This window comes from Epinephelus lanceolatus, chromosome 1 (genome assembly GCF_041903045.1).
Source record: "Epinephelus lanceolatus isolate andai-2023 chromosome 1, ASM4190304v1, whole genome shotgun sequence".
NCBI lineage: Eukaryota > Metazoa > Chordata > Actinopteri > Perciformes > Serranidae > Epinephelus > Epinephelus lanceolatus.
This window is the reverse complement of record NC_135734.1, coordinates 23,996,361-24,023,015: the sequence shown is the minus strand read 5'-3', so window position 1 is coordinate 24,023,015 and position 26,655 is coordinate 23,996,361. Positions and strand designations below refer to the sequence as shown.

The window sequence follows — 26,655 nt, the reverse complement described above, 5'->3', positions numbered from 1 at the left end:
TGGCTGTGTTTTTTTTTTTTTTTTTTTTTAAAGTCACAAACATTTCACTGAGGTGTGCTTTCCTGCAGAGGGCAGTACAAACAGTCTTGTCTCACATGAGGACATGAATCTTTCAGTCCTCCTGTGCCGTGAGGGAAAATGTACTGTACATGGTAACTGCTGAAACCATTTGTATTGAAAAGGCTGCGCCAGCACAGAAGGAGCTCCTCCAGAAAAACATGATTTAAAACACCTTCAGTAAAACCTGAGTTGCACATTGTGATCAAGTAACAAAAAGTAGACTGCAAATGATATCCTGGCAATGAAGGGACGGTTGTTAATCTTGGGAGTTACCTCATTAAATGAATGATGCTTGCAGAAATGAGAACTTGTAGTGAAAGAGGACCTTTCATGGCACAAAATTAATAAATAATAACTGATGACATGAAGTCAGAAACAGAATGAGAGTAGAACGGACATTGAACAGTTTGCCATGGTCATTTGATGAACAAAAGAAAATGTGATTGATGTTAGTTTTTATTGAGAAGACACACGTCAGTGCGTCACACTCACTTGAGAACTCTGTTTTGGCCTATTCTTCTTATACCTATTTTTCATCACTAAACAGGAAAATAAATTCGTACACCAATCCAAGTTTTTCTCTTTCAGCGAACTAAACATTAGCTTAACGTCATTGTTAACTCTTCGTGGAACACACTTCATTCAAACTCGACAAAAGCAAAATAAAATTCACCAAAACCACCTTAGTCATCTCATCTAATTCACTGAGTTAGATGAGATAATATGCTGATTTGCACGATGTTTTCCCCAGGGTCTCATTCTACCACCCAGCTGTCCACTGAGCAGCGTCTTTTTCTCGTACTTTTGAGGCAGCTACAGTACATATTGTTTCAACAGTCATGCAGTCAATGGCAACAAAAGAAACGGGGAAATAGCAGTTACGGAGTTGAGTCATGGTTAAGTGACGGATTGCATATTTGAAAATGTACTCAACTGTTCATTTGGTCCTTACTGCAAACCTCATAAGAGAGCTCAGAAATTGCTGCAAGTGAGTTTGCGCATAAGGAAGTTTATATAGAAGGTAACCCACTGCAATTTGCAATGGCAATGCATCCACATAAAAATAGCCACCACTCTGACCATCCTCAGGGCTATTTAGTGAATTCTGGGACACGCTCTTTGACCCCATGGGAGCTATGGAGTATGACACATGCACAGTGTAACTAGACCCATGATGTTGGAGGGCTACAGCAGACAGCACTAGAAATAAAGGGACGGTGTCTGCTCAGGTGCTCTTTGGGTGCGCTCAGCCTGATGAACTTTTGGTTACACTCAATTCAATGGCAGCCCAAATACAATATAAGGTTTGCATGAAAGTATTTGATTATGGTCTTTTATGATTGACTTTTTCAATAATTATAGAATTGTAATTCTCACCCATATCTTTATTTTTCGTTCAAATATATTCCAACCCAAGGCTGACTGCGGACACTTCAATGAGCTGAATCAATCATCCCCATGTTGAGCTATTCAGCAAGTGCAGACCAGATTTCACCGCGCACGTGTTGTACCCATTTGGTATGACATGATATGACACCATGACTTCTATTTTTAACGTCCTTGACCATCTTGCGATGTTGATTTCAATGTTAATGTCCATTCTACTGTCATTCTATTTCTATGCACTGGGCTTTTTGACAGGGCTCCCATGCATGAAAAAAACAGTAGCTTGCCCATGACTTTGGCATGTTGCCTTACCGGCTGACGTTCGAGGAGATTGCTTGATATTTTGACAAACAATATAGGGAAATGCCAAACATTGTTTTCCACTGCGGAGAAGTAAAAGTACCAGGTAGAAGATAAATATCCTGCTCGTAATCACTTGTATCCTGTTTGCACGCATGGATCTACAGCTTCCACAATGAAAGCCAGATTGTACCTTAATACATATACAACACTACTTTAAATAAAATGCTTTGTTGCATTAGTGATTGGACATTGAATGATTCTGCTGTGAGTGATTATAGTAAAGTGGTTAATTATACATCCCCAGGGGACTTCATCAGAAATAGTAACAGGACATGGTGGTGCATTTTAAGAACTGGTTCCTTCCAGTGCAATCAGAAGAAAAAGTCACGACACCCCTTATGAACAATATTTCAAAACACTCATGTACACATAAAACACACAATCCATGCAGTGCTTTTGGAGCCAGTTAACAATGCTTCGTTGACCCCGAGGGATTCCACATACATGTACATCTTCCTGTAGGGTAAAGGTCGCCATTTAAATGTATTTTTTCCTAATCAGTATTTCCCAGGGAAAGTTAAAACTAACAATACCTCCTCATCCAGCTGAGGTGTATATGTGGATGTTGATACAAAAGAAGAACAAACCTTACGTCAGTGTCCTTTCAGTTCTTCTTAAAGTGTACTAAAAAGTTGTTAATTTTAAGTGTGAGCATTTTCTATTTCCTTCTGTGTTTCATTCCAGGTTCAGTAGATCTGAGTTCTCTAAATAAGTGTGAAAAGAAATAACATCCAGGGATGTCTTCGCTGTTCTTCAATCCATAGTAAAGGGGAGAAGAAGAAAAATAATCCGGCCAAAACTAGGAAAAAATGCTGATTTTTCAGCAGCTGTCTCAGTCTGTGCTTGAGATATTAGGTGATAGAAACATGGACCCAGTTTCATTTGTTTCACTGTGATCTGTCTGGCTCAATCTTGGACTCTCCGTTCTGTTTGTCGTTGGACTTCTGGGACAGGTGCGTGGACACAGTGGCTGCCTGCACCACAGCTTTGAAGCTGCGCTTTCTCTTCTGGACGTTCTGCTCCGGGTGGAAGATTATGACGTAGACCTTAGGGATGTAGAGCATGCCCAGGGACACGGTGGCACTCAGGCTCATGGACACTGTCAGGGTGGTGGTCTGGATGAACATCTGCAACAGAGACATGGCAAGTCAGAAAGATCCCTACACACACCTGTGCTAACAGTTACTGAACAAATTATTGATTAATTTCCTAGGAACCTTTAAAGGTCCAGTGTGTAGGATTTAGTTAATTTAGTGGCATCTAGCGGTGAGGATTGCAGATTGCAACGAGTTGAAACTTCACTTAGTCAGATTACAGTGTTCATTGTTGAGGAGGTTTTTACCAGTTTCTTCCTCTCCAAAACAAGCAGACCAGGTAATTAAAACAGGTAAAAACACAAGGTAAAGCAGTTTCACATTACAAATCAGTGTTTCTCCTACGCTGCTATGCTCGTCAGAGGCGGGTCGCTAGACCTAAGGTGTGCTCACCAATTTTCTCTGGTAACTTAAGACCAGACATTCAGGAGGTTTTCACAGGGAGCTTAATTATCCACAGAGGTCTCTTCCTCTCCAAAACAAACAGATCCCATGGTTAAAACTGGAAAAAACACTGAATAAAACATGGTGAAGCTGCTTTTAGTTTCTATGCTACTCAAATTGCCAGAAGAGCCAAGACTTGAGACAGTGCTGAGCACTTTCAAATCCAAGTTAAAGAGATATCTTCTCACCAATGTGTTTAATTAATTCTCTTTTAAATCAATTTTTATTTGTTTGTTTTTTTGGTTGTCATTCAAACAAATGATGACAACAATAAAAGCAAGCACTCAAAAGATTGCATAGAAACAAAGGCAAACAGGCGAAAGCACGTGGAGTGAAACAAAAAAAACAGAACATACAATCAAAAGCACATAGTTTTTGACTGTTTAATTGTTTTACTTTGGGTGCTTTTACCCATTTGCCTTTGTTTCTGTTCTGTGCTTCTGATTGCTTTTATTGATTGTATCATTTGTTTCTTGTGTTTTTACCTATGCCTACCTGTCAGTTTTTCGCCATCCAGTAGTTTGGAATAAACGTACGAACAGCTGAACGAGTCATAATGACGATCTCACCGTATATATGTTTAACCATATTTTAGCAGAATAACACTACTCAAATTCACAATGTGTTAAAACTAGATAAGTTTTTTTTAATCATACACACTCACTTGACAATCAACAGGCAACTGAACTGAGGAAGAAGCCAGTTAGCAGCCTGTTAGCTAAGCTAGCACAATGTCATTCAGCCTCTCCGAAATCCACTGCAAAAGTTTTGCAGGCACATCGGATATCACAGAGATTCCCATAGGAATGAATAGACTTCCAGATGCCTCGTCTTCATACACATACATAAGTGGAAGTGAAGCATTAATGATCTGTGTTTTTCTGACACCGCTTGTGAGAACGTGAATGGCCCTATATAGAGCCAGTGTAACATTTGTCTTTTCTGGGCTACTGTAGGAACATGGTGGTGCAACATGGCGATCTCTGTGGATGAGGACCTGCTCCCTGTGTAGCCAGAAATTGCTCATTCTAAGGTAACAAAAACACCATTCTTAGTTTGAGATGATTATACACTAAAGAAAACATTATTATATATTCCATTTCTGCCAATATATCCCCCTAAATCCTACACACTGGACCTTAAAGTACCCGTCCGTTTGCTGTTAAATATTGATTATTATCTTGCATAAGTTCAAGAAAATAGGCTGTCATCTCATAGGTTGTCACAATGCAGTTAACAGTTTTCATCTCGAAGCACAGGAGGCAGGGTTTTTCCCCTGTTGAATGATTTATGACCTGGTATATGTAGTCAGGAAAGGAAGCTCTATTTATGGCCTTTGACCACGTCTACTCTTCACTGCTCTTCCTCTTATTGCACATCCAACAGTAATAATGAGAAGAGACTTCTCCCGAGATCTGCCTCCAATAAATTATGAACTCATTATTCAAGGAAACTCTACAAGTCATAAATAAATCAAGCCATATGTGCCATAATAAATAAGATATATTTGTGCTATAAATAAGTGATAAATTGTACACTATCCCCAGCAGCTGCGGCAGAACATCCTGGTGTCTCACAGGCTGATGTCCATACAGTATAGTTTCTTTTATCATCTCTGTCATGCTTTTCATGGGTGACCTCTGTGTTTGTAAAAGCAGCTGCGGTGATTGTATTCATGTGCTTGGCCTGAGGCGAGACTGGCTCAGGAACAGTGAATGGTTGTTCCATATGTACAGACATGAAGCAGGTAAATCACCTCCTCCTACACGTGGTCTTACATATGATGGGAGAGTAACAGCCATTATTTTCATGCGCCAGACAAAAGTTAGCGTCTATATTTAGCTCTTTTCCTAAGTGATGATTAATTGAATTGGATGGCTGATTTGGTCTACGAGGGGTCCCTACCGTCCCTCAGCTCATCTGACCTCCTTTCTTCCCTCCCTCCTTTTCCTTAATTCACTTCATTTCCATTCGGAGGAGGTGAAAAGACTTTGAAAGCACCTCAGGCTTTAATTGTTTCAGCCTGACTGATTCATAATACAGCTCTCTATTAGTCAAAACCTATCTCTGTTTTTCAAATATTCCCCCAACAGCCTCGTACTTTGTGACTGCAGAAATAGCCCACAAGCTAAATTAAACTCTCAGTACAGTGGAGGCAGGATGTCCTGTGAGTACAGCAGGAAGCAAATATGATATGACAGGCAACAAACTCAGATTTCACGTTGAACATCTGAGGGATTCATTTACTCTCTTACTATTAGTGTGTGTTATTGTGTAGCACATCATTTAGATTCACCTCATTATTTAAGATACTGCCATTAATATATGCGATTCAAGAGTAAAGAGACTCGAGGGACATTTAATCTATCTGTGGGGGATTAATAAAGTACTTGTGCTTTTTCTTAAATTACTTAAACAAAAATGAATGTACAGGGTTCCCATGGGTCCTTGAAACCTGAAACATTTGTGAATTTGAGAAAAATTGAATGTTTCTGAAAACAGACATCAATAGCCACAGTTCATCCAAAGTACTTAAATATATACAGTACAAGCCAAAAGTTTGGACACACCTTCTCATTCAATGCGTTTTCTTTATTTTCATGACTATTTACATTGTAGATTCTCACTGAAGGCATCAAAACTATGAATGAACACATGTGGAGTTATGTACTTAACAAAAAAAGGTGAAATAACTGAAAACATGTTTTATATTCTAGTTTCTTCAAAATAGCCACCCTTTGCTCTGATTACTGCTTTGCACACTCTTGGCATTCTCTCCATGAGCTTCAAGAGGTAGTCACCTGAAATGGTTTTCCAACAGTCTTGAAGGAGTTCCCAGAGGTGTTTAGCACTTGTTGGCCCCTTTGCCTTCACTCTGCGGTCCAGCTCACCCCAAACCATCTTGATTGGGTTCAGGTCCGGTGACTGTGGAGGCCAGGTCATCTGCCGCAGCACTCCATCACTCTCCTTCTTGGTCAAATAGCCCTTACACAGCCTGGAGGTGTGTTTGGGGTCATTGTCCTGTTGAAAAATAAATGATGGTCCAACTAAACGCAAACCGGATGGGATGGCATGTCGCTGCAGGATGCTGTGGTAGCCATGCTGGTTCAGTGTGCCTTCAATTTTGAATAAATCCCCAACAGTGTCACCAGCAAAACACCCCCACACCATCACACCTCCTCCTCCATGCTTCACAGTGGGAACCAGGCATGTGGAATCCATCCGTTCACCTTTTCTGCGTCTCACAAAGACACGGCGGTTGGAACCAAAGATCTCAAATTTGGACTCATCAGACCAAAGCACAGATTTCCACTGGTCTAATGTCCATTCCTTGTGTTTCTTGGCCCAAACAAATCTCTTCTGCTTGTTGCCTCTCCTTAGCAGTGGTTTCCTAGCAGCTATTTGACCATGAAGGCCTGATTGGCGCAGTCTCCTCTTAACAGTTGTTCTAGAGATGGGTCTGCTGCTAGAACTCTGTGTGGCATTCCTCTGGTCTCTGATCTGAGCTGCTGTTAACTTGCAATTTCTGAGGCTGGTGACTCGGATGAACTTATCCTCAGAAGCAGAGGTGACTCTTGGTCTTCCTTTCCTGGGTCGGTCCTCATGTGTGCCAGTTTCGTTGTAGCGCTTGATGGTTTTTGCGACTCCACTTGGGGACACATTTAAAGTTTTTGCAATTTTCCGGACTGACTGACCTTCATTTCTTAAAGTAATGATGGCCACTCGTTTTTCTTTAGTTAGCTGATTGGTTCTTGCCATAATATGAATTTTAACAGTTGTCCAATAGGGCTGTCGGCTGTGTATTAACCTGACTTCTGCACAACACAACTGATGGTCCCAACCCCATTGATAAAGCAAGAAATTCCACTAATTAACCCTGATAAGGCACACCTGTGAAGTGGAAACCATTTCAGGTGACTACCTCTTGAAGCTCATGGAGAGAATGCCAAGAGTGTGCAAAGCAGTAATCAGAGCAAAGGGTGGCTATTTTGAAGAAACTAGAATATAAAACATGTTTTCAGTTATTTCACCTTTTTTTGTTAAGTACATAACTCCACATGTGTTCATTCATAGTTTTGATGCCTTCAGTGAGAATCTACAATGTAAATAGTCATGAAAATAAAGAAAACGCATTGAATGAAAAGGTGTGTCCAAACTTTTGGCCTGTACTGTATATATTTTGTGCAAGAAAAGAAATACTCTGTATCAACTGTTGAACTTACACAATATATTGTTTTGTTGTGCTGTTAGAGAAGACAGGACACCACACTGTCTGCCATCACTGTAACACAGCACCACTGAGAAGTGTTCACACATTCAAGCCTCTCTTTTTAATCGGTGTCTGTGTGCTTCACCAAAGTCCGCTACTTCTCATTATAAAAATTCTCAATCTTGTAACGGTAATTCACCTTGATCCGGGTCTCGAACCTTACAGTGTTGGGTCCTTGGATTTCAAGAAGTTGGGTCTGAAAAGTCCTTATTTCCTGAATTTGATGTTGAAAAAGGTGTGGGAACCCAGAATGGGATTGATCTTTACAAAAGAATCTATTAGATGATCAATCAATAGATAATACTATAAAGCAAATAAACATGTCATTAGTTATTGCACAGTAGCCAGAATGAATGAGAGTTTGTTGCTATGATCTTTAAAGTTTAAACATTCAGGGGATGAGAGCATTTGTTTTATTCAACAGCAGAGAAAATAACATGCATAAATTAAAGCTGAGAAAATATTTCCTTTTTTAATTTCCTTTTTCAAAACAGTGCTGCAAAACATGTTCTGGTGGCAGCCCCTCAAATGTGAATATTTGCTGGGAAGTTTCTGCTTATCAATTGATAATGAATTTATTTGGGTAGAAATTTAATTCTAAGTAATGCAGGGTGCCTGCAGGTCCTTAAAACACCTTAAAATGTCTTAAATTCAATGTTATAGATATTAGGCCTCAAAAGTAATTAAATAGTCTTAATTTGTGGGTCTTAATTGCCACAAACATTTTATCTTATTGAATTTGTCCATCGTTTTTTTTTTTTTTTTTTTAAAGATATTTTTTGGGGCATTTCTTTGCCTTTATTTGACAGGACAGACAAGTCTGTCTTTTCTTTTCTTTTTTTGGTCAAAGTGAGTCAAGCTCTTCTGCACTAAAGTCGATTAACCCAACTTACTCTAATAACCACTGTCTAACATAAAAACCTTTATACTTACCTTACCTGCTATGCTTTATTTGGAAAAAGATGATTTGTCCAAACATTTGTACTGAATTTGGAAAAAAAATATTTTGAAAAGGTCTTTAAAAAACATTAAATTAAAGTGTCTAATATTTGTAGAAACCTCATAATAGTTGCAATATCACACTATAAAAATACTCCATTACAAGTAAAAGTCTTGCCTTCATGATTTTACTGAAGTGCAGATGTAAAAAAAAAAAAAAAAGTGTTAGCTGCAAAATATACTACATCACTTCTGAAAGTGGTGTCCCCCACTGTCAATTTAACACTTCTTTGCTGTGGGCATGTCTGCTACCTACTGGGAAAGGTGTGCTGTTAGTTAGCCGTTAGTTTGCTTGTTTATGAAAACACATTGGTTACACCTGTGTAGTTCCTTCTTGCTGCATGTCTACAAACTGTATGATAGTCCTTGTGAGGGGCACAGAAGAGAAAGGGGATTGTGCTTGATCAACCAGCATTATGTGGTGGGCCACAGTATATTTTGAACAACAACCCAGGGACTGTTAAAAATCGGTCTGTGGACCACGATTGGCCCCTGGGCCAGACTTTGGACACTCTTGACTGAGGTGGAGCTAATTTAAACTACTTTATATACTGTTGAGTAGTTCAGTCTGTAAATGCATAATACTTTAGAAGTTGATAATGTTTTATTGTCAAAATCTTGATCTTCAAAGTACCTGCTAATTTCCCTCTGAAATGTAGTGGGGTTGAAGTATAATGCAGCGTAATGTTAAGTACCCCAGTGCCTCTACTTCCAGGAGAACCCACAAAATTGTTAAATGTCCCACCTTCTCTGTAGACTGTGCAGTGCCAAAGAAGATTGGTACAAAGGCCAGCCAGATGATGCAGGTCGTGTACATGGTGAAGCCAATTGGTTTGGCTTCGTTGAAGGTCTCAGGAACTCCTCTGCTCTTGATAGCGTACACAGTGCAGGTGATCATCAGTACGATACTGTAGCTCAGACACAAGATAAGGGACAGGTCGGACATGTCACACTTGAGGACCCCACGGGCGAACTCTGGGTTTGGGGGCTTCTGCTCCTCATAGTCGATGATGGTGTGCGGAGGCATCACACCAAACCAGATGAACACCCCAAGTAACTGCAGAGAGAGGAGCGTTAGTCAGAGTGCAACAGAAAATCTAGGTGATGTGTATAAAAGAAGCATCCACATTCATACCTGCACTGAGATGAGTATAAAAGTGATAATCAGCTGAGAGGTGGGACTGATGAATTTGGGGGGCGTGACCGACTTCTTGCCCTGTTCGAAGATTCGGTAGATCCGATTGGTCTTGGTGAGCATGGCGGAGTAGCTGATGCACATGCCGAGCCCCAGCAGCAGCCTGCGAAAGGCGCATACGGCTATGCTGGGCTCGGCTATCATGAGGAAGGTGATGAAGTAGATGAGGAAGATGCCCGTCAGCAACACATAGCTGAGCTCTCTGCCTGAGGCTCGAACAATGGGCGTGTCGTTGAAGCGGATGAAGGTGATGATGACTCCACTGGTGGCCAGGATGCCCAGGATGGCCAGGAAGACTGGGATGATGGCCCAGGGAGAACTCCACTCCAGCTTGATGATGGGTGTGGGCCGGCAGCCTGTGCGGTTCTTTAAGGGCCTCATGTCGAATGGGCACATGTCGCAGCTGAACTCATCCAGCAGGTACTGGTAGCCATCACAGAGCTCGCAGTGCCAGCAGCAGGGAACGCCCTTCACCATCTTTTTTCTCTCTCCAGACTCACAGGGAAAACTGCACACCGACTCCGGGATCTTACGGTCACCACCTGACCACTGCATCTCCTCCGACTAGGGTGGATAAGTAAACACACCAACTAGTAAGAACTGTCTGAGACTTTGTATCAGGCTAAAAACTGCTGCCATGAAGCTGATTTTAACCAATTTTAACCAATCGGTTGTCCCCAAATAATTTTAGAATCGCAACTAATGTCCGCAGCTTAATTGTCATTTCATGTGCAGTTCGAAGGGATACTTCACTTACAAAGTCACCATTTGTGTATCAGTTAGTCATGCCATGTTACCTTGAATTCATTAAGATAACATTTTTTTTCGCATGCGTCCACTACGTCAAAACGTCCCTTAACAAACTCTCACACAATTAGTCCAGTATAATTCAAGTTATTCACGTCGTATGCTCAGTACTTCCTAAACACATGCATTTTCTATTTAAAACTGAGCTGAAAGTGAAACTTATCTATGCTCTCTTTGCAGCCAGACTCCAACACTAAGGTTTTTTTTTTATGTTTAGCTATAGCTTTGCTGTTGTTAAATATGGTCCCCAATAAATCAATATGTCCACCATGACACATGTGAGGAAGAGAAAGTTTTCTTTGTGAATTCAAGATAACACGTCATAACTGATACTCAACTGTGGGTGAAGTATTCCTTTAAGACACCTCAATGATCAACAGTGTGGCTCTGAGAAGATCAGCTGGATTTCAGGCAGGTCAGAAATTTTGGTGCTGTCCTGCCAATTTGAACAATTACATCATCTGAATTGTCAAAAGATCCATTATAAACTGTAGTGAGCTTGTTTTATTATTATTATTTTACATGTTGTGGCTGAAACTGGGGTCTTGAGACTGTTAAAACCAAACAGTGTTTGCCCAGCTACAGAGGAAGCACAATCCATGAGACGGAGGGATATGATACATCCAGGCAAGTCGATATGGAGAAAATCAAATGTCGCAATATTTTTGACCAAATAACTCAATATTGATATTGCAGTGATATTATAAGGTTGACTATCGGTGCTTTCACAAAATATTCACACAATGAGATTTTAGAAAAATAATCGTCAATAATGCGGATACAACGACTGAGTGGGTAAAGGCAAAAAAAAACAAAAAAAAAACGCTGGAACAATCTGGTAAATTTACATCACTTTACTGTAATGTAGCTTTTATCAAATCAGGAAAAGACAAAAATATATTACAAAAGCCAAAATCTAAAACAACACCACTTTCATGTTTGTATGCTAACTATGTAGCTAGAGCCAGCAGCTGGTTAGCTTAGCTTAGCACAAAGACTGGACACAAGGAAATTGCTAGCATGGCTCTTGTAAATTCCAGAAAGTTACTACACTTGGCCAGGAAAAATCTGTTGTATAATCCACCATGTGACATTTTTCTACAAATTAAAAACCAAGATATAATGTAATAATTAGTGAGCTATATATCGGTGCTGGCAGGCAGTTTTTTGTTGGGGTGTTTGTTTGTTTTTTTACCTTTGGACTGAGCCACACCAGCTGTTTTTCCTGTCTTTATGCTAAGATAAGCTAAGCTAATTGCCTGCTGGCTCTGGTTAGCTTACAGACATGAGAGTTGGTCCAACCTTCTCAAAATGTTTAATTATTAGTAGGACTTTCAGTTGTACCTAAAATGTAACAAAAACGAATATTTACATTGAGGCGGAGGTGGTTTGTCCACTGGCCGATAACCTTGTAGCCGGGGTTGCTGACATTAGACAGTTGGTACTGGAAGATGTCGTAACGACCAGGAGCGTCTCCGTTCTCATTGAACATCACTCCAGTTCCTGCGCTGCCTGTTAGATGGAGACAGAGTTTTAATGGCTTGTCTGCTATCAAAAAAGCAAAGTGAGTCAAAGGGGAGGAGGAAGTCAAACTCTCTAAGATAGAGATACACACCCCCATCTTTAGTGGTGAAAACACCCACATACTGTTAAATACAGCTAGTGTTTGCTGCCTTCAGTTTTGTGCAATCATGTGAAAGCTGAGTGCAGGATGCTCTTTGGTGAAGGCTCTCCTCCATGCGTACCATCTTTCAGTGCACTCTGCTCTGTTGCCCTAACGCGATTGAATGTTCCTCTCGGGTCCCTGCAGGCGCTCAATCAGAAAATCTTCCATACAAGCTAAGGTCATCCAGCAAGAGGAGAGCAGTAAATAGGATGCTTTCATAGAACACTTTTTTTTTCTTTTTAAAAACTGTGACGTTTTTATGAAAGACGAGGATAAAAAGCCGGAGCATTGTGTATAGGGAAGAGCGAGGAGGCAGCCCTAGGGAGGGGACGTGCTTTGAAGAAATGTGCTATGCTCTGTAGCTAGGTACATTAGCAGAAACATCTCAAGGCTTCCGACTTCAAGATGACCTCCCTTCTATTGTTTGCTTTTTAAAATGTGCCTCTTTTCAAATCTGCAGTGACACTGAGCAGCCGTGGAAAAGTTCCTCCAGCATAAATCTCCCTGAGGGTTTCTCGTCAATTTTGATCAAAGAAATAAAACCATTTTAATGTAAACCATCACACGCTGCATGAGAAAGGAGAAAAAACAGATTGAAAGTCAAAAGCTCACCATTGAAGTTGACTGAGCGAATGTATTGGAGCAGATTCCGTCCTTCCACGGGGTCCATCTTCTCACAGACACCCATGTAGCCAGGACACAGGTCCATGTGCATGCTGTGTAAAGCGTGGGCCATAGCGTACACAGCATCAATCACAAACTGCACCTTGCCCTCCTGTTCGTACTGAGAGTGCTGACTGATCCTCTCCTCACCTGAGGGGTGACAAAAGAGTCGAAAAATGATGAAAACACAAACCTGCTCATAAACAAAATTAAGATATGTTTAAAATGTCACTTTAAAGCACTTCCCTGTACGTTAAATAGCAGCCTGCTTACCTGTACATTTTCTTCTACCAAGTTCATACTTTACACCAGGGCGGGTTAGTTTACACTTGAAGTCGTCCTCCCAGAATTCTGCAAACCAGATGTTTCTTCTGTTGTTTTCCAGAGATCTTGAAGTGAAGTACTGGTCGAACCCTGAATCATTTCATAAAGCAGACATGTTTGTGTTTTATGAAAATGTCATGCATGCTTTAAAACCACAGCACTCATATTGATATCAGTATATCAGTCATTTTATTGTGCTGATATTAGGGATTGACATTTTAAGTGATTTCCATATTCGAGTATTCGCATTAAATTTTCAAGTACCCGAGTACTCTCAAAAAAAATAAATCCAACATAGAAAAGGGTCCAAAATGAACACCCACCTATCTGTGCTGCACAGACTATAGAGATTAGCTGTGATTTCAACATTACATAGCTTGCAATGCACATTAAAGTGTATGTGTGTGTATATATATATATATATATATATATATAAATGTATATGTATATGTATATATGTGTGTATATATATATATAGATACATACATACATACATACATACATATATATATATATATAGATACATACATATATATACATTCACCAGCCACTTTATTAGGTACACCTGTTCAACTGCTCATTAACACAAATAGCTAATCAGCCAATCATGTGGCTGCAACTCAATGCATTAAGGCATGTAGACATGGTCAAGATGACCTGCTGAAGTTCAAACCAAGAATCAGATTGGGGAAGAAAGGTGATTTAAGTGACTGAACGTGGCATGGTTGTTGGTGCCAGATGGGCTTGTTTGAGTATTTCATTGCTGATGCACACAACCATCTCTAGGGTTTACAGAGGATGGTCCCAAAAAGAGCAAATATCCAGTGAGCAGCAGTTCTCTGGGTGAAAATGCCTTGTTGATGCCAGAGGTCAGGGGTGAATGGCCAGACTGGTTCAAGATGATAGGAAGGCAATGGTTACTAGAATAACCACACCTTACAACCAAGGTATGCAGAGGACCATCTCTGAATGAACAACCAAACTTTGAAGCAGATGGGCTACAGCAGCAGAAGACCACACCGGGTGCCACTCCTGTCAGCTAACAACAGGAAACTGAGGCTATAGTTGGCACAGGTTCACCAAAGTTGGACAATAGAAGATTGGAAAAATGTTGCCTGGTCTGAAGAGTCTTGATTTCTGCTGCAACATTCAGACGATAGGGTCAGAATTTGGTGTAAACAACATGACAGCATGGATCCATCCTGCCTTGTATCAACAGTTCAGGCTGCTGGTGGTGGTGTAATGGTGTGGGGGTTACTTTATTGGCACACTTCGGGTCCCTTAGTACCAACTGAGCATGGTTTAAACACCATAGCCTACCTGAGTATTGTTGCTGACCGTGTCCATCCCTTTATGACCACAGTGTACCCATCTTCTGATGGCCAATTCCAGCAGGATAACGCGCCATGTCACAAAGCTCAAATCATCTCACTGGTTTCTAACTGGTTTCTTGAACATGACAGTGAGTTCACTGTACTCCAATGGCCTCCACAGTCACCAGATCTCAATCCAATAGAGCACATTTGGGATGCGGTGGAATGGGATATTCGCATCATGGATGTGCAGCTGACAAATCTGCAGCAACTGCGTGATGCTATCATGTCAGTATGGACCAAAATCTCCAGCACCTTGTTGAATCTATGCCACCAAGAATTAAGGCAGTTTTGAAGGAAAAGGGGGGTCCAACCCATGAAATGAAATGTGTTATGTGGACTCAGTTGGCTCATTTTTTAGTAGCAGGGTGGAAATGTCACTCATAGACTTATCAAACATCATTCATTTCCTTTATTTATTGCATTGGTATTAAACTCATCTATCAATGTCAAATGTCTCAGGCTATCTTAGGTGTTCATATTGCATTTCATTTCATTGGAGCTGAATATAAAATTTTGATTTAATAAATTTGCCGTACCATCAATAGAGGCTCTTTTGGGCAGGATGGTGACAGCACCCTCAGCCACGTCCTCCTGGTCTTGAATGGGGGAGCTTTTGGCCCCCCAACTGTCGGAGCCAACAAACAGGAAGTGGCCTGTCAAGTTGGCCTTTTTGGCAGACTGTAACACCCGTCTGAAAGAGAACAGATTATTCTTCCTCACACACTTTCTACTTTACTCCTCTGCTGGTGACCAAGTGTTATCAAACAGGACACTTGGCAGTTAAATATTAAACAGTACATTTTATCATCTGGCTGTTTTTCTTTCTCTAATATGCCGTGCAGCAGAACTTGACTCACTTGATATCGTCCTCGTTGGCAAAGATGATGACCCCACGAGCATTAGAGGTCTCCATCAATCTCTTGATGATCTTCTCAAACTCCCCGGGTCTGGGCTCTCTGGGAATCTTTATGGACTGTGCGATACACAGCCCCCCTGTGTCAGACATATTGGAAATGTGTAAGCAATATTTGTACATCCCTGTGTTCTTCCCTCACTGCACAGTAAAATTATAACACTAATAATCATTATAATGACTGAAAATTTTAAAGAAGTATTTCAAATTGCAAGAAGGATGATATAGCATAAAGTGATATTACTTAAACTAAGATATCCTTGTTTCCATCCTATTAGCCTACTTGGCAAATGTTAGCATGCTAAGAGTCTAAAGTAAGACTGTTAAAGATATACGAAGCAGGACATTCCTGAAAAACAACAATGTATAGACTCATGCAAAAGTAATCCTTCTCAATCATCAGTTATGATCCACTAGAAGTGTGTGGCGGTGTATTTTTCGCAGAGACTTTGCTCACTGCCTGTATTTTCTTATTTTCTGTGTTCAAAACGTTCATGGGCGTGTTCCCCCAACAGCACTCAGCTGAGGTCAGGGCTTTGTAGAGGGGTAGTGACGAGATGTCAAGAGAGTAAGCAGCAGACATCCAAGTGTGTGAGCACGTTGGCCTGCTGATGTTAGCAGTTAGCTCAAAGCATTGCTGTGTCTAAATCCAGACCCCCAGGGAAGCTATTCAGCCTTGCAGCAGGTTTTTCCCAGTGGCCACTTGCGGCATTGCAGCGAAAAAATTCCCTGCAGCTCAAAAAGCATTCTCCCAAAAATCACCTGAATGTTTGAGCCATGGTGGTTTTATATATTTAAAACTTTCATCAAGCCAAGTAAAGCAATTTTAAAATCACAACGTAAAGTTGATAAGCCGAGCAGGAACTCATGGGTGGGGCCAGCAGGAGAAACACTACTGCGCATATTCAGTGGGTGGCATACTGCAGAAGTAAACCCCGAAGATGGAAACTTTTTTGGTGTATGCGCCAGGCAAGCAACTCCATTGGAATGAATAGGCGCCGTCTTGGTGTCTGGTATCTTGTTATTATTAAACTATATGGCCTAAGTGCAGCATCACAGAGAGTGAGTGTCAGTCTAGATGAAGAGCACATCTAAGCCAATATTGACACTAGGAAACATGTCTGAATTATTTAATAATTCTGTGACCCTGTATGATAAATTATTACATTGAGTAATATTAAATAAGCTACAAAATGAGGAGTCTACAGTCACACTAGCAGCTTTGACACTAATATCTGCATCCTTACATGCTCATAATGGCAGTGCTAACATGCTGATGTTGAGCAGGTATAATTTTTACCATGTTCACCATCGTAGTTTAGTGTTTTAGCATGCTAACATTTAGTGCTGAGGACCAAACACAAGCTACAGAAGGAACAGATGGCAATGTCAGTTTTGTAGGATTTGGAAAATGAAATTTTGATCTGATGATAATGTTTGATGACAAGTTAGGAGTCAACCAAAGATAATACATTTCATCCTGATGGGAACCTGAATGTCTGTACCAGACACCAATACAACTAATGAATAATAATGTTAATAATAATAATGATAATAATACAAAAACCTCATGGCAGCACTCGGTAAAGGTCAGGGAATCACCAATGTCATCAGGATTCATCCTCTGGGGACAATTAATGTCCATATAAAAATGAATGGCAGTCCTTTCCTAATGAGATATTTGAGTCTGGACTGAAGTGGTCGAGCGACCACGGTCAGTATGCTGCTACAGCAGTGATCTGTCCAGCATTTTCAATTATTGATGTGCAGTATGTGTGTGATACTATGTGAAATCTGAACCCTAGTAACATCATTTGAGCCTTTAAACCCATGTAAGGTGGTGACTCCTATTTGCCCGGTTACATCTTGTGTTTTAAAGGATTTTTGTTTCCTATTTTAGTCTTTTAATGAGTGGGAACAACGCGGCTCGCTAAATGAGTAATCCCTTATTGTCACAGCAATGAATTCACATTTCTACAGCCAGACACACAACCTGCTTCTCTGGATATCTGGAGAAAGGCGTCGACACCGCTCTCTCCGTAGTTGCCCTCAGATGCCAGCGTGGAGACGTAGTTCCAGCCCATGGCTTTGACTATGTCCACCATAGCCTGGGCCTGGTAGGAATCAGGAGGCACCACACGGGAGAAGAATTCATAGCGGCTGTTGTCGCTCAGCTCCGGGGCAGTGGAGGCATAGCTGATCTGGGGAATCTGAGACACGAGGATGGGTCAGTAATGACGAAAGGGCAACCAAGAGCAGTGCAAATTAGGCCAATATGTGATAGCAAGATAAAAAATAGAAGAGGCAATGAACCATAACAGAGGATGATGCACCACTTACTCAGACAAAACCTTAACAGAATCTAAATGGAGGCCTTCCACTTTTATACTAGCAAGTTGTAGTGCATTAAAATCCCAAAATTGGACCATCATAGAGAGCAATCATCTCTTGAACAGCCTGTGTTCTCAGTAATTCTCAGAATTGACGCAACTTCACAGTGTGTTCTGTCCAGAGCTGGTCTGTATATATAAATATATATATATTTATATAGACAACGTCACAGTGAAATACAGATGGTTGGAACCACAGCTGTAAAAGCATTTGTTTGGAAAAAAAGGATGAGAAGATTAATTTACTGGTGTGCTACTTCTTTAATGACACAGTTTATGTCGACAGTCTCAACCCTGACCCTGCTAATGCCGGTCCCACAGCGTGGCTTAACGTTGGGCCGAGGAGAGAAAGGTAGACACAAGGGGTAGTGAAGGGAGAAGGAGAGAGGAGCGAGAGAACCATTTCACAGATTATCTGGAAGGATTATAGGGGTTTTAGTCAAATTACGTTAAGCACAGAGGGAGAGACAGAGATCAAAAGACTAGAAAAAGGTTAGCATTTCTCAGCTGTAAGCCATACAATATATTTAATTCTGATGGCCACATGCAGCTTCAATTTGCTGCTGTGCGTTAACGCCAAGCTCGAACTCACTGGTCAGCCTCCATGTCACAAACAACATCTTCAACCAGGTGTTGACTCTCTCTCAAAAAAAAAACTACTGTGTGTTGGACAAGTTTATTAGGTGACATTTGGCATCAGGGTCCAGAGAAGACTGAGTCAGTGAGGTGAATCAATTGTGTGCATGCAAATTTGTAAAGAACAAGATGAAACGTAATCCCCTCCAAATTAATCCGATAAAAGCATCTGCACCAATTCACTTTCTAAAATCAATGAGCCATATCAGTAACACAAGTATCCACTTACAGTCCCGTAGCCTTCTGCTGAAGTCTCACTATCAGTAAATGACTGAAACAGTCCAAGGATGGGATCCAGGATCCAAGCCAAGGAAATATGATGGTGGTTTAGTTTGACTTAATGGTCTGATTTATGATGATCTGTTGCAGGAACAGCCTGAGTAGCCTGATTAAATGTTTTGCTTTGTAATGATTTAAATCATCATTTCTTTGCAGCAGACTTATTGAGGTTTAAGAAAATGTACTTAAATCTGCAGTTGCAGACTTATGATTCAGACTGCACACAGTGTGTTGAAATATTGGATGACACTAAATGAACTGCATCACTATAAATAGGGCTACAATTAATTTAATTTTGTTATGTTAAAGGTCCAGTGTGTAGGATTTAGGGGTATCTATTGGCAGAAATGGTAAATCCTTTTCATAACTATGTTTTCATTAGTTTACAATCACCTGAAGATGCTAATCTTTGCATCTTCATTGCCTCAGAGTGAGCTGTTTATATCTACATATGGAGCAGGTCCTCTTCATAGATGTATAATAATAAATATATTCTGGACCCCAAGATGGCGCCTATTCAGTCCAATGCAATTGCTCACCACGAACATACAGCAAAAAAGGTTTCTAGCTTTCTAGCCTGAAAATGTACGGAAGTGTTTCTTCCACTAGCCCCACTTACAAGTTCCCGCTTAGCTCGTAGACTATATATTGTGATGACATCATGGAGTTTTAAACCGCATTTCTCAACTTGAGGAAAATTTGAAAAACCTTAAACCTCCGTGGATCCATATTTATAATAGATAGAGTCATAATTAACCTTGTTTGAAGTTTGAGGTGGCGGTCTATGGAAGCAAGGCTGAGCTGCCTTCTTGGGGGCCTGATTCCAAGGGTGTATATAGAGACCTGGACCCAGCATTGGAGGCAGGACCTGTTCATTCCTATGAGAGTTGTTCAGTGGCACATGAAGCCAGAATGGGTCTGGGGATTACAGGCACTGCTTCCGCACTGTGCAGCACATAGACCAGGCGCACTAGAGACTTCCGACAGCCAAGCTGGCTACTTCTGGTTTAGCACTCTGTTGACTTAAATGGCAATAAAGTTCTAACTTTCTGAATGTTATCAGCCAGAATGGATTAAATCCAGACAGTGACACAAGTCATTTTGCAGGGTTGTGATGCTAAAAAAAATGTCCACTGATTTACAGACATCTCCTTCACCATGTAAGTCAAATTCTTTTTGGGCTGCAGGGCATCACGTGATGGAGCAATTACACTGCTTAGCCGCTATGAAAAATGGCTTCAAAGCCCAGCACAGTCCGCCATGTTGTTCTACAGTAGCCCAGAACAGACAAATCAAACACTGGCTCCAGGTAGGGTCGCTTCGGCCACCATAGTTCTACACACTTGGCAGACAGGAGAAGTTTCAGTTCTACAGCCTCACTGCTAGATGCCACTAAATCTTACACATGAGACCTTTAATACAGATTATTTTCTGATTAATTATATGAAAATAAATTAGTGACAAATATCTTTTGATATGACCATTTGATGTTTTCAAATTGCACATTTTTTGTGTGACAAGTGGTTCAAAACCCAAAGATACTGCATTTACAGTGATGTAAAAGAGTAAAGCACTAAATCCTCAAATTTATAATGCTGTAGTAATAATAATAATGTCGATTGACTAATCAGCTAAATATTTCAGCCCAAAATTAACTGTTGAGTAAAATACAAAACTGATGTGATTCACACCTTGTAACTTGTATTGTATAAATGTGACCTACACTGACAGTTTTCATTTACTGCAAAAGAATAAGCAACATTAAACAGAGTGTGTGTGGCTGATGCTGAAACATCTCCTGCTCCGGCTGAGAGCAGATGTTCGATGTATAGTGACCATCAGTCTAGAAGTATCCGCGGCGTGGAGAGCAGCACATATGGACAGTAGGAGGAAACACACCATTTAGCTAAATCTATTCCACGCCGTCCAGGCTACAAATTGCTGTTATCCTAGAACCAATGTCATCCCGCTGCCCTGATGCTCTATTTTCAGCCTGGGGTCCTGAGCTGCTGAGAGGGGCTTAGTGGAGGGTGGGATCTGTAATTCTGTAGTTAACATCTGCCCTGTATGCAAGCTGACCCTCCTTGGCTCTCATATCAACATCCTTACTATAAAGGATGTTGTAACAAGGAGAAATGTCTGATTTAATTTTTTTATCTGATACAAATTCAGCCAATTTGACAAAGACTAGTGTTGCTGTTTTTTTGTTTTTTTTTAATTTCTAGATTTCTGGCAGACTGCCGGTATGTCAGTAAGTCAATGAGAACATGACATCATGTGGGATTTACACAGACTCAATGTCCCATCATCGTTATAAGCAGTGTAATCAATTATCAAAGGTCAATCATCTGTAAAAGAAAAAAAAACTACAATGAACACATAACACGGATTAGTCTGCGGAGGCTGCGCATGACAATGGATTCAAAATCCTGTGAAGTGAGGAGACTCATTCAAATTATTCATCATTTTAACTGACTTGTTTCGAAGTCGTATCAGATGAAATGCGCACTGATTATTTGTCTGTGCAGCAGCAGTGAGGGGATATGTGAAACAATATCTTATCAAAATATCCACTGAGGTAACGTTGATAATTAAACGTGAGGAGTACTCTTAATTAGGTTTGTAAAATCCATAAACCAACTGCAATTAGCTCCCCGTGTTCGTGCTGCAGAATGAAGACACAATTAAATGATGACCCCATTCATCATCTAAGAGCGGATAAAATGATTAAATGAATAAGACCATTGTGTGCTCCTGTACATCTTAACTAGATCAGCAGTGAGCTGATTTAACAGCACAAGCATGAACAAGTGGGTTCATTAAAATAGAAGGTACAAGTTCAGCTACTCTGAGCCTTAAGTCTACATCAAAAGCAAAATTATCTGTTTGTGTTTATTCAGACATATGTGAGGTCCTGTTCCTGAGCACAGCTGATCACTGATATCACTGACAGATCTGATATCAGAATGCTCTGCTATGATTAATACTATGTTTAACAAATTTTTCCAACATAAACAGCAAGAAAAAAATGGGAGAAGGGGCTGAAAGCACATTTGCTTTCTCCCTCAGTGTGAATTTCAGGATCTGGTCCCACGTCTCACTACTGCTGCTTGTGCTAGGTCAACATATTTTTGTACAACAGTTTGTATGATTTCTAACAAATTAGTGCCCCACAAATGACAGTGAGGTCAGATTTAGGCAAGTGAAGTTTCGTAGGTTAGGTTTAGGAAAAGAAACATGGTGACCACTTATCTGAAAGTGACTCAAAGTTCATTTGGTTTGGGGCGTTGGTGGCTTAGTGGTAGAGCAGGTGCCCCATGTACAAGGCTATTGCCGCAGCGGCCCGGGTTCGAATCCAGCCTGTGGACCCTTGTTGCATGTCATCCCCCCTCTCTCTCTCCCCCTTTCACTCTTACCTGTCCTGTCCATTAAAGGCAAAATGCCCCAAAAAATATCTTTAACAACAACAAAAAAAAGTTAATTTGGTTTCACATGGTATCAAACACCAGTCTTGTGTCATTTGACCCATCCACAACCCAACATACATCCCTGTGCGTACTACTACTTTGCTCTTGTCAGCGCTCTTGTGATCACAGCTTTCCCTATTACGTGGATTATACATAAACTAGTGGCTCATGATCACATGGGATTTATATATAAATTGTGGTGCATTACTTTTTGAAGGTATACATATGCGTATGAGAACAGCCTGGCCAAACTGACCATCAAAATGGCTAGCGTTAGCATTAACATTGTAGAGATTCAGCCATATATGTTTAAGCTTCAGTCAGACCCAAACTCAGATGAGGAGTCAAAAATATCTGCTATGATGTCACAGTGTGTTTACGTTGTTACATTGTTATTATTATATACCAGAGATCTAACCAAAATTTGTATTAAGTTACATCTGGTTGAGATTTTTATATTAGGTGTAGTAAGTCCACCCTGCGCTGGAGGTTTCACATTTCTATGCTGGCATTTGCACATTAGACAGTGATTGGCTTTCGTATTAGTGATGTACATAATCTAGTCTGCCTGGCCTGTGTACATTTAAATCTCAGATTTTAGGTGTACACAGCTATCGCCCACTTCAGTAGAGAAATGTGAACACACCTCTTTGGTGACAGACACAGGTCAGTATAGTCAAGGTCAGATGTGTTTGGGGAGATTGGCATAGGAAAAACACATTTCTGAGTGTAGAGGAAGTTTAAAGATGTATTCTGGATCGCTGGACAGTTTTTGACAGTTACTCTTAGTTTGAAAGTCACCGACTAACTTGATAACTTTTTGGTTCATGACCCCAAATCACTTGTTTCATTTGATGGATTTTTGAGGCTTAAAGTAATAAAAGTATCCAGAACATATCACGTTTTACAGATTTATAAAGAGACAGAAGGGAGAGACAGGAAACACAGGGAGAGAGAGGAGGTTCCTGGCTGTGATGAAGCATGTAATGGTGCAGGCATGTGGCACATGTCTAAAGCAGTCAACAACCAGGATGCCTTAAGTATCCAATTCAAAGAAAAAATAAAAGATGTTTGTTTGTTTTCTTGACCCTTTAATCATTTTGGACCTCTCAGATTTACCCTGGGACCAACTGAGGGATCCCAACTCCCAGGCTGGGAACCTTTGCTTTAACTCATGTGCCTCTTTTTTTCCTCCTTTATGAATAGATTAAAAACGGAAGTGAGTACAGGATAATGGCTTTCACCTAGATCTCACCCCATCAGCTTACTTACTGAAAAGAGAAACTGTCCCAATTATTTTGTCCTTTCAGAGTTTAATGGAGAAAGGTGGTGAAACTCACCGCAAACAATCTGAGCACATTGGCCACCATGATGGACACCGAACTGCCAGACGCCCCAATCACCCCAACCACCCTCTCCGGTTTGGGGATGATGGGAGGCTCTCCGTTTGAGCAGCGCACATCTGAGGTGTCCTTCTGGATGAGTGCCTGGACAAAAGTGAGCGACTGCTCCAGGGCGTAGGTGTCTCTGGAGCAGGTGTCAAGGATCCGGGCCCCCAGAGTGATGTTAGGCAGCAGGTCCGGGTCACTATTGATCTGGTCCAAGGCGTACAACATGGCCTCCAATCGATGGATCCCCTTTTCTTTCTTGACCTCCCCACAGGGCACCCCAGCAGGTCCCCGAGAGTGCACTGGGAACAGCCCGCCCAAGGTGATGTCACCCTCGATTTTGATGGACTGTGGCTGGGTGCCCTGCTGGGCCCCTGAGCTTGGGCTGATACCCACCAACAGCGCCCACATCAGCTGAAGCCATGTTTGGTACCTGAAAGGTGAAGTGAGCCGGCAGCACTGATGGGATGAGCGGGCCTCTGATGTCATGATGATGACCGGCAGAGGTACTGACAGCACCAGGCCACTCCCTCTACGTCTGACACCTGAGGGCAGTCGGAGATGTCTGATTATCATCTCATCATCATGACAGTGTGTTTCCAAAGTCTCAGTCTTCGTTTGGAGAAGAAGAGGGCTGCAAACTATCAAACTACTATTGCTGCTTACCTACTTGGATGTTTATGTCAGTAATATTCCTTCAGTTTCAGAGCTTGATAAATCAGTTATTTTAACTTCATCACTTTATATTCCATATTTTGTTTGATCTGTCACTTAGTCAGTGTGAAATATTTAAATAAAACATGCATTTTTTATGGTCACAACATAAAATGGAAAATTCTAGATGTGTTTTGCATCATTTGATAAACACTGTCTTGTAATTAAGCATGCCAGATTTTGTATCTTTGGAGACTTGAGATCTTAAATAGAATTTAAACATTTTTATAGGTTTTCAGCTCTTTGAACATTGCATTGATCCATATCAGATAACAATGTGTTTAAATGCAGAGAGCCCACAGGAAGATTTTTTTTTAAATGTCTGACAACAACCAAAGCCCTAACCTTAACCCTTTTTGACACATTTTCTGCTGCAGTCTATTTTCGGGCATTGGATCCAAACTGAGAAAATTTGAGAAAAGAAAATATAAACTATACTCCATTTGAAAAGCTGTAGCTGAGGAGAAGATTTAAGACAGCATGCATGATGACACAAAGTGAATATTGGAAGCTTTTATCACAGAGAGAGACGATGATGGAAAACATTATAAATTTTGCAAAACAGAAAACATCAACTGAACTGTCGCAGCATTTCATGCTCCAAAAGTTGGAGTAGGTTAATTTTATCAGCATGAGCATCACTGAAGAAACCCACAGTAAACAACTGGGCTAACCGATCCCACAGACTATAAAACTAAATTATTAAGAGTGTAAATATATTAAATATTTGCAGGCAGGATTTGAACAATAGAAAATATGAATTATGGGAGCTTAATTTTGGTAAATTTAGTATTAAATCCAAATGTCTAACATAAATAAATAACAGTTTTCATGCTTACAGAATAACTGTCTTTCAGAATCACAATAAGATTTATTATCAAGTAGATTTTCACTTACAAGTAATATGCTTTGGCTTTTTTGGTGCATAGATTAAGCATACAATAAACATAGGAAGAGGAAATAAAAATAAGGCAAAGCACTGCAACTCTCAAGAATCAAGCACGAATCAAATTACAATAAAAATATACTAAAAGTACCATAACATAAAAAATGTACAGTGTAGCTGTTTCAGAATTAAAAAGCTGCACGGTTTTGTGCAGGATGTGTAAAACTGCATTACCATACAATTGCAATACATACTTATATTCATACTCAAACTTATATCTATGATGCCAAATCTTTCTATGTTTCTGTACTGCACTTGTCAAGTTGATTTCATGGATGTTAGTTGAAAAGATTCCCAAAATAAGAGCACAATGTGAAACTGCATAAATCACACAACCATTTACAGAGAATACTGTCACAGGCACCCTGCAAGTAGAGACATTCCTTCATGTAAAGGCGCTTCTTACCTGCCCATTCTTCATTGACCAGTCTTGATTTTATCCATCACATGAGCTCTTCCAAACAGGCCTCCATCCATGGTCCGAAATGTGATTATATATCTAGAGGCTCTCCTCTCCTCGCCAAAAGTAAATCCCCTATCATCTCAGACCGCCGCTGTGCACTCTCAAAAATAACCACCACACAGAAAACAACTGTCTAAAAAAAAATAAAAAAAGTAGTTGTGATATATGAAGACTAAATGAAAAGACTGACTTTTGAAGCTTTAGTTTATAGTATCATTGCAGAATCAGAGAAAAGTGGAGGAAACAGCACAACATTACAGCAGTGAGAGTCTACAAATCACTGCCAAATCCCTTAAAAGCTCTCCCTCCCTCTCTCTCTCTCTCGTTCTTTTTCCTCTGTGTGCATCTCTGTCCAGGCACTCCCCCCCCCCCACTCTTTCTCTCTGTTGAACCCTCTCCTCGCTCGCTCTCTCAGCTCACTAATGGCCACAGATTGGGATTATCATGCAGGCGTCTGTGAAGAAAGCACTAGGTGGACTAGCCCACTTCTTTTTTTTTCCATGCAGCTGAACCAAATGCAGAGCCCCCTCCCCACCCCCTCCAGCATGATGGAACTCACTTTGAGAGATTAGATAAGCAGCGATTTGATTCATACTCTCACAAACACACACACACTGACATGACACACACACACACACACACACACACTCTCTCTTCACACACCTGTCAACACTGGCACAATGGTGGAGAATGCCAGAGCAGAAAATACATTTCTGCACCACAGAATGCAGCTGGATTAGATTTATTATTGATTTGAGTTGATGCTCTGGGAAAAGCAGCCCCCGGATCAGTTTGCAGCTCATCATCTGTCA

The 26,655-nt window shown here is 40.7% G+C and overlaps 1 protein-coding gene across 1 annotated transcript; it reads right to left on the bottom strand.

Moving 5' to 3' along the window:
* Positions 1-6: 6 nt before the first annotated feature.
* On the bottom strand, positions 7-26,194 carry grm6b (glutamate receptor, metabotropic 6b). The gene is made up of 11 exons (XM_033626623.2): positions 25,787-26,194; positions 23,673-24,265; positions 17,554-17,770; positions 15,505-15,640; positions 15,184-15,338; positions 13,221-13,361; positions 12,897-13,097; positions 11,991-12,130; positions 9,752-10,375; positions 9,362-9,673; positions 7-2,936 (listed from the first exon to the last, which is right to left on the bottom strand). The coding sequence occupies exons 2-11, from the start codon at positions 24,207-24,209 to the stop codon at positions 2,697-2,699; spliced, it is 2,703 nt and encodes a 900-aa protein (XP_033482514.1). The 5' UTR covers positions 24,210-24,265; positions 25,787-26,194; the 3' UTR covers positions 7-2,696.
* Positions 26,195-26,655: the final 461 nt, after the last annotated feature.

Coding starts and splice junctions, on each gene's coding strand:
- grm6b (XM_033626623.2), bottom strand. CDS start 24,209: ATGACATCAGAGGCCCGCTCATCCCATCAGTGCTGCCGGCTCACTTCA. Junction 17,771..23,672: donor ATGTGCTCAGATTGTTTGCG/GTGAGTTTCACC, acceptor CTCGTGTCTCAG/ATTCCCCAGATCAGCTATGC. Junction 15,339..15,504: donor GCCAACGAGGACGATATCAA/GTGAGTCAAGTT, acceptor GTTCTCTTTCAG/ACGGGTGTTACAGTCTGCCA.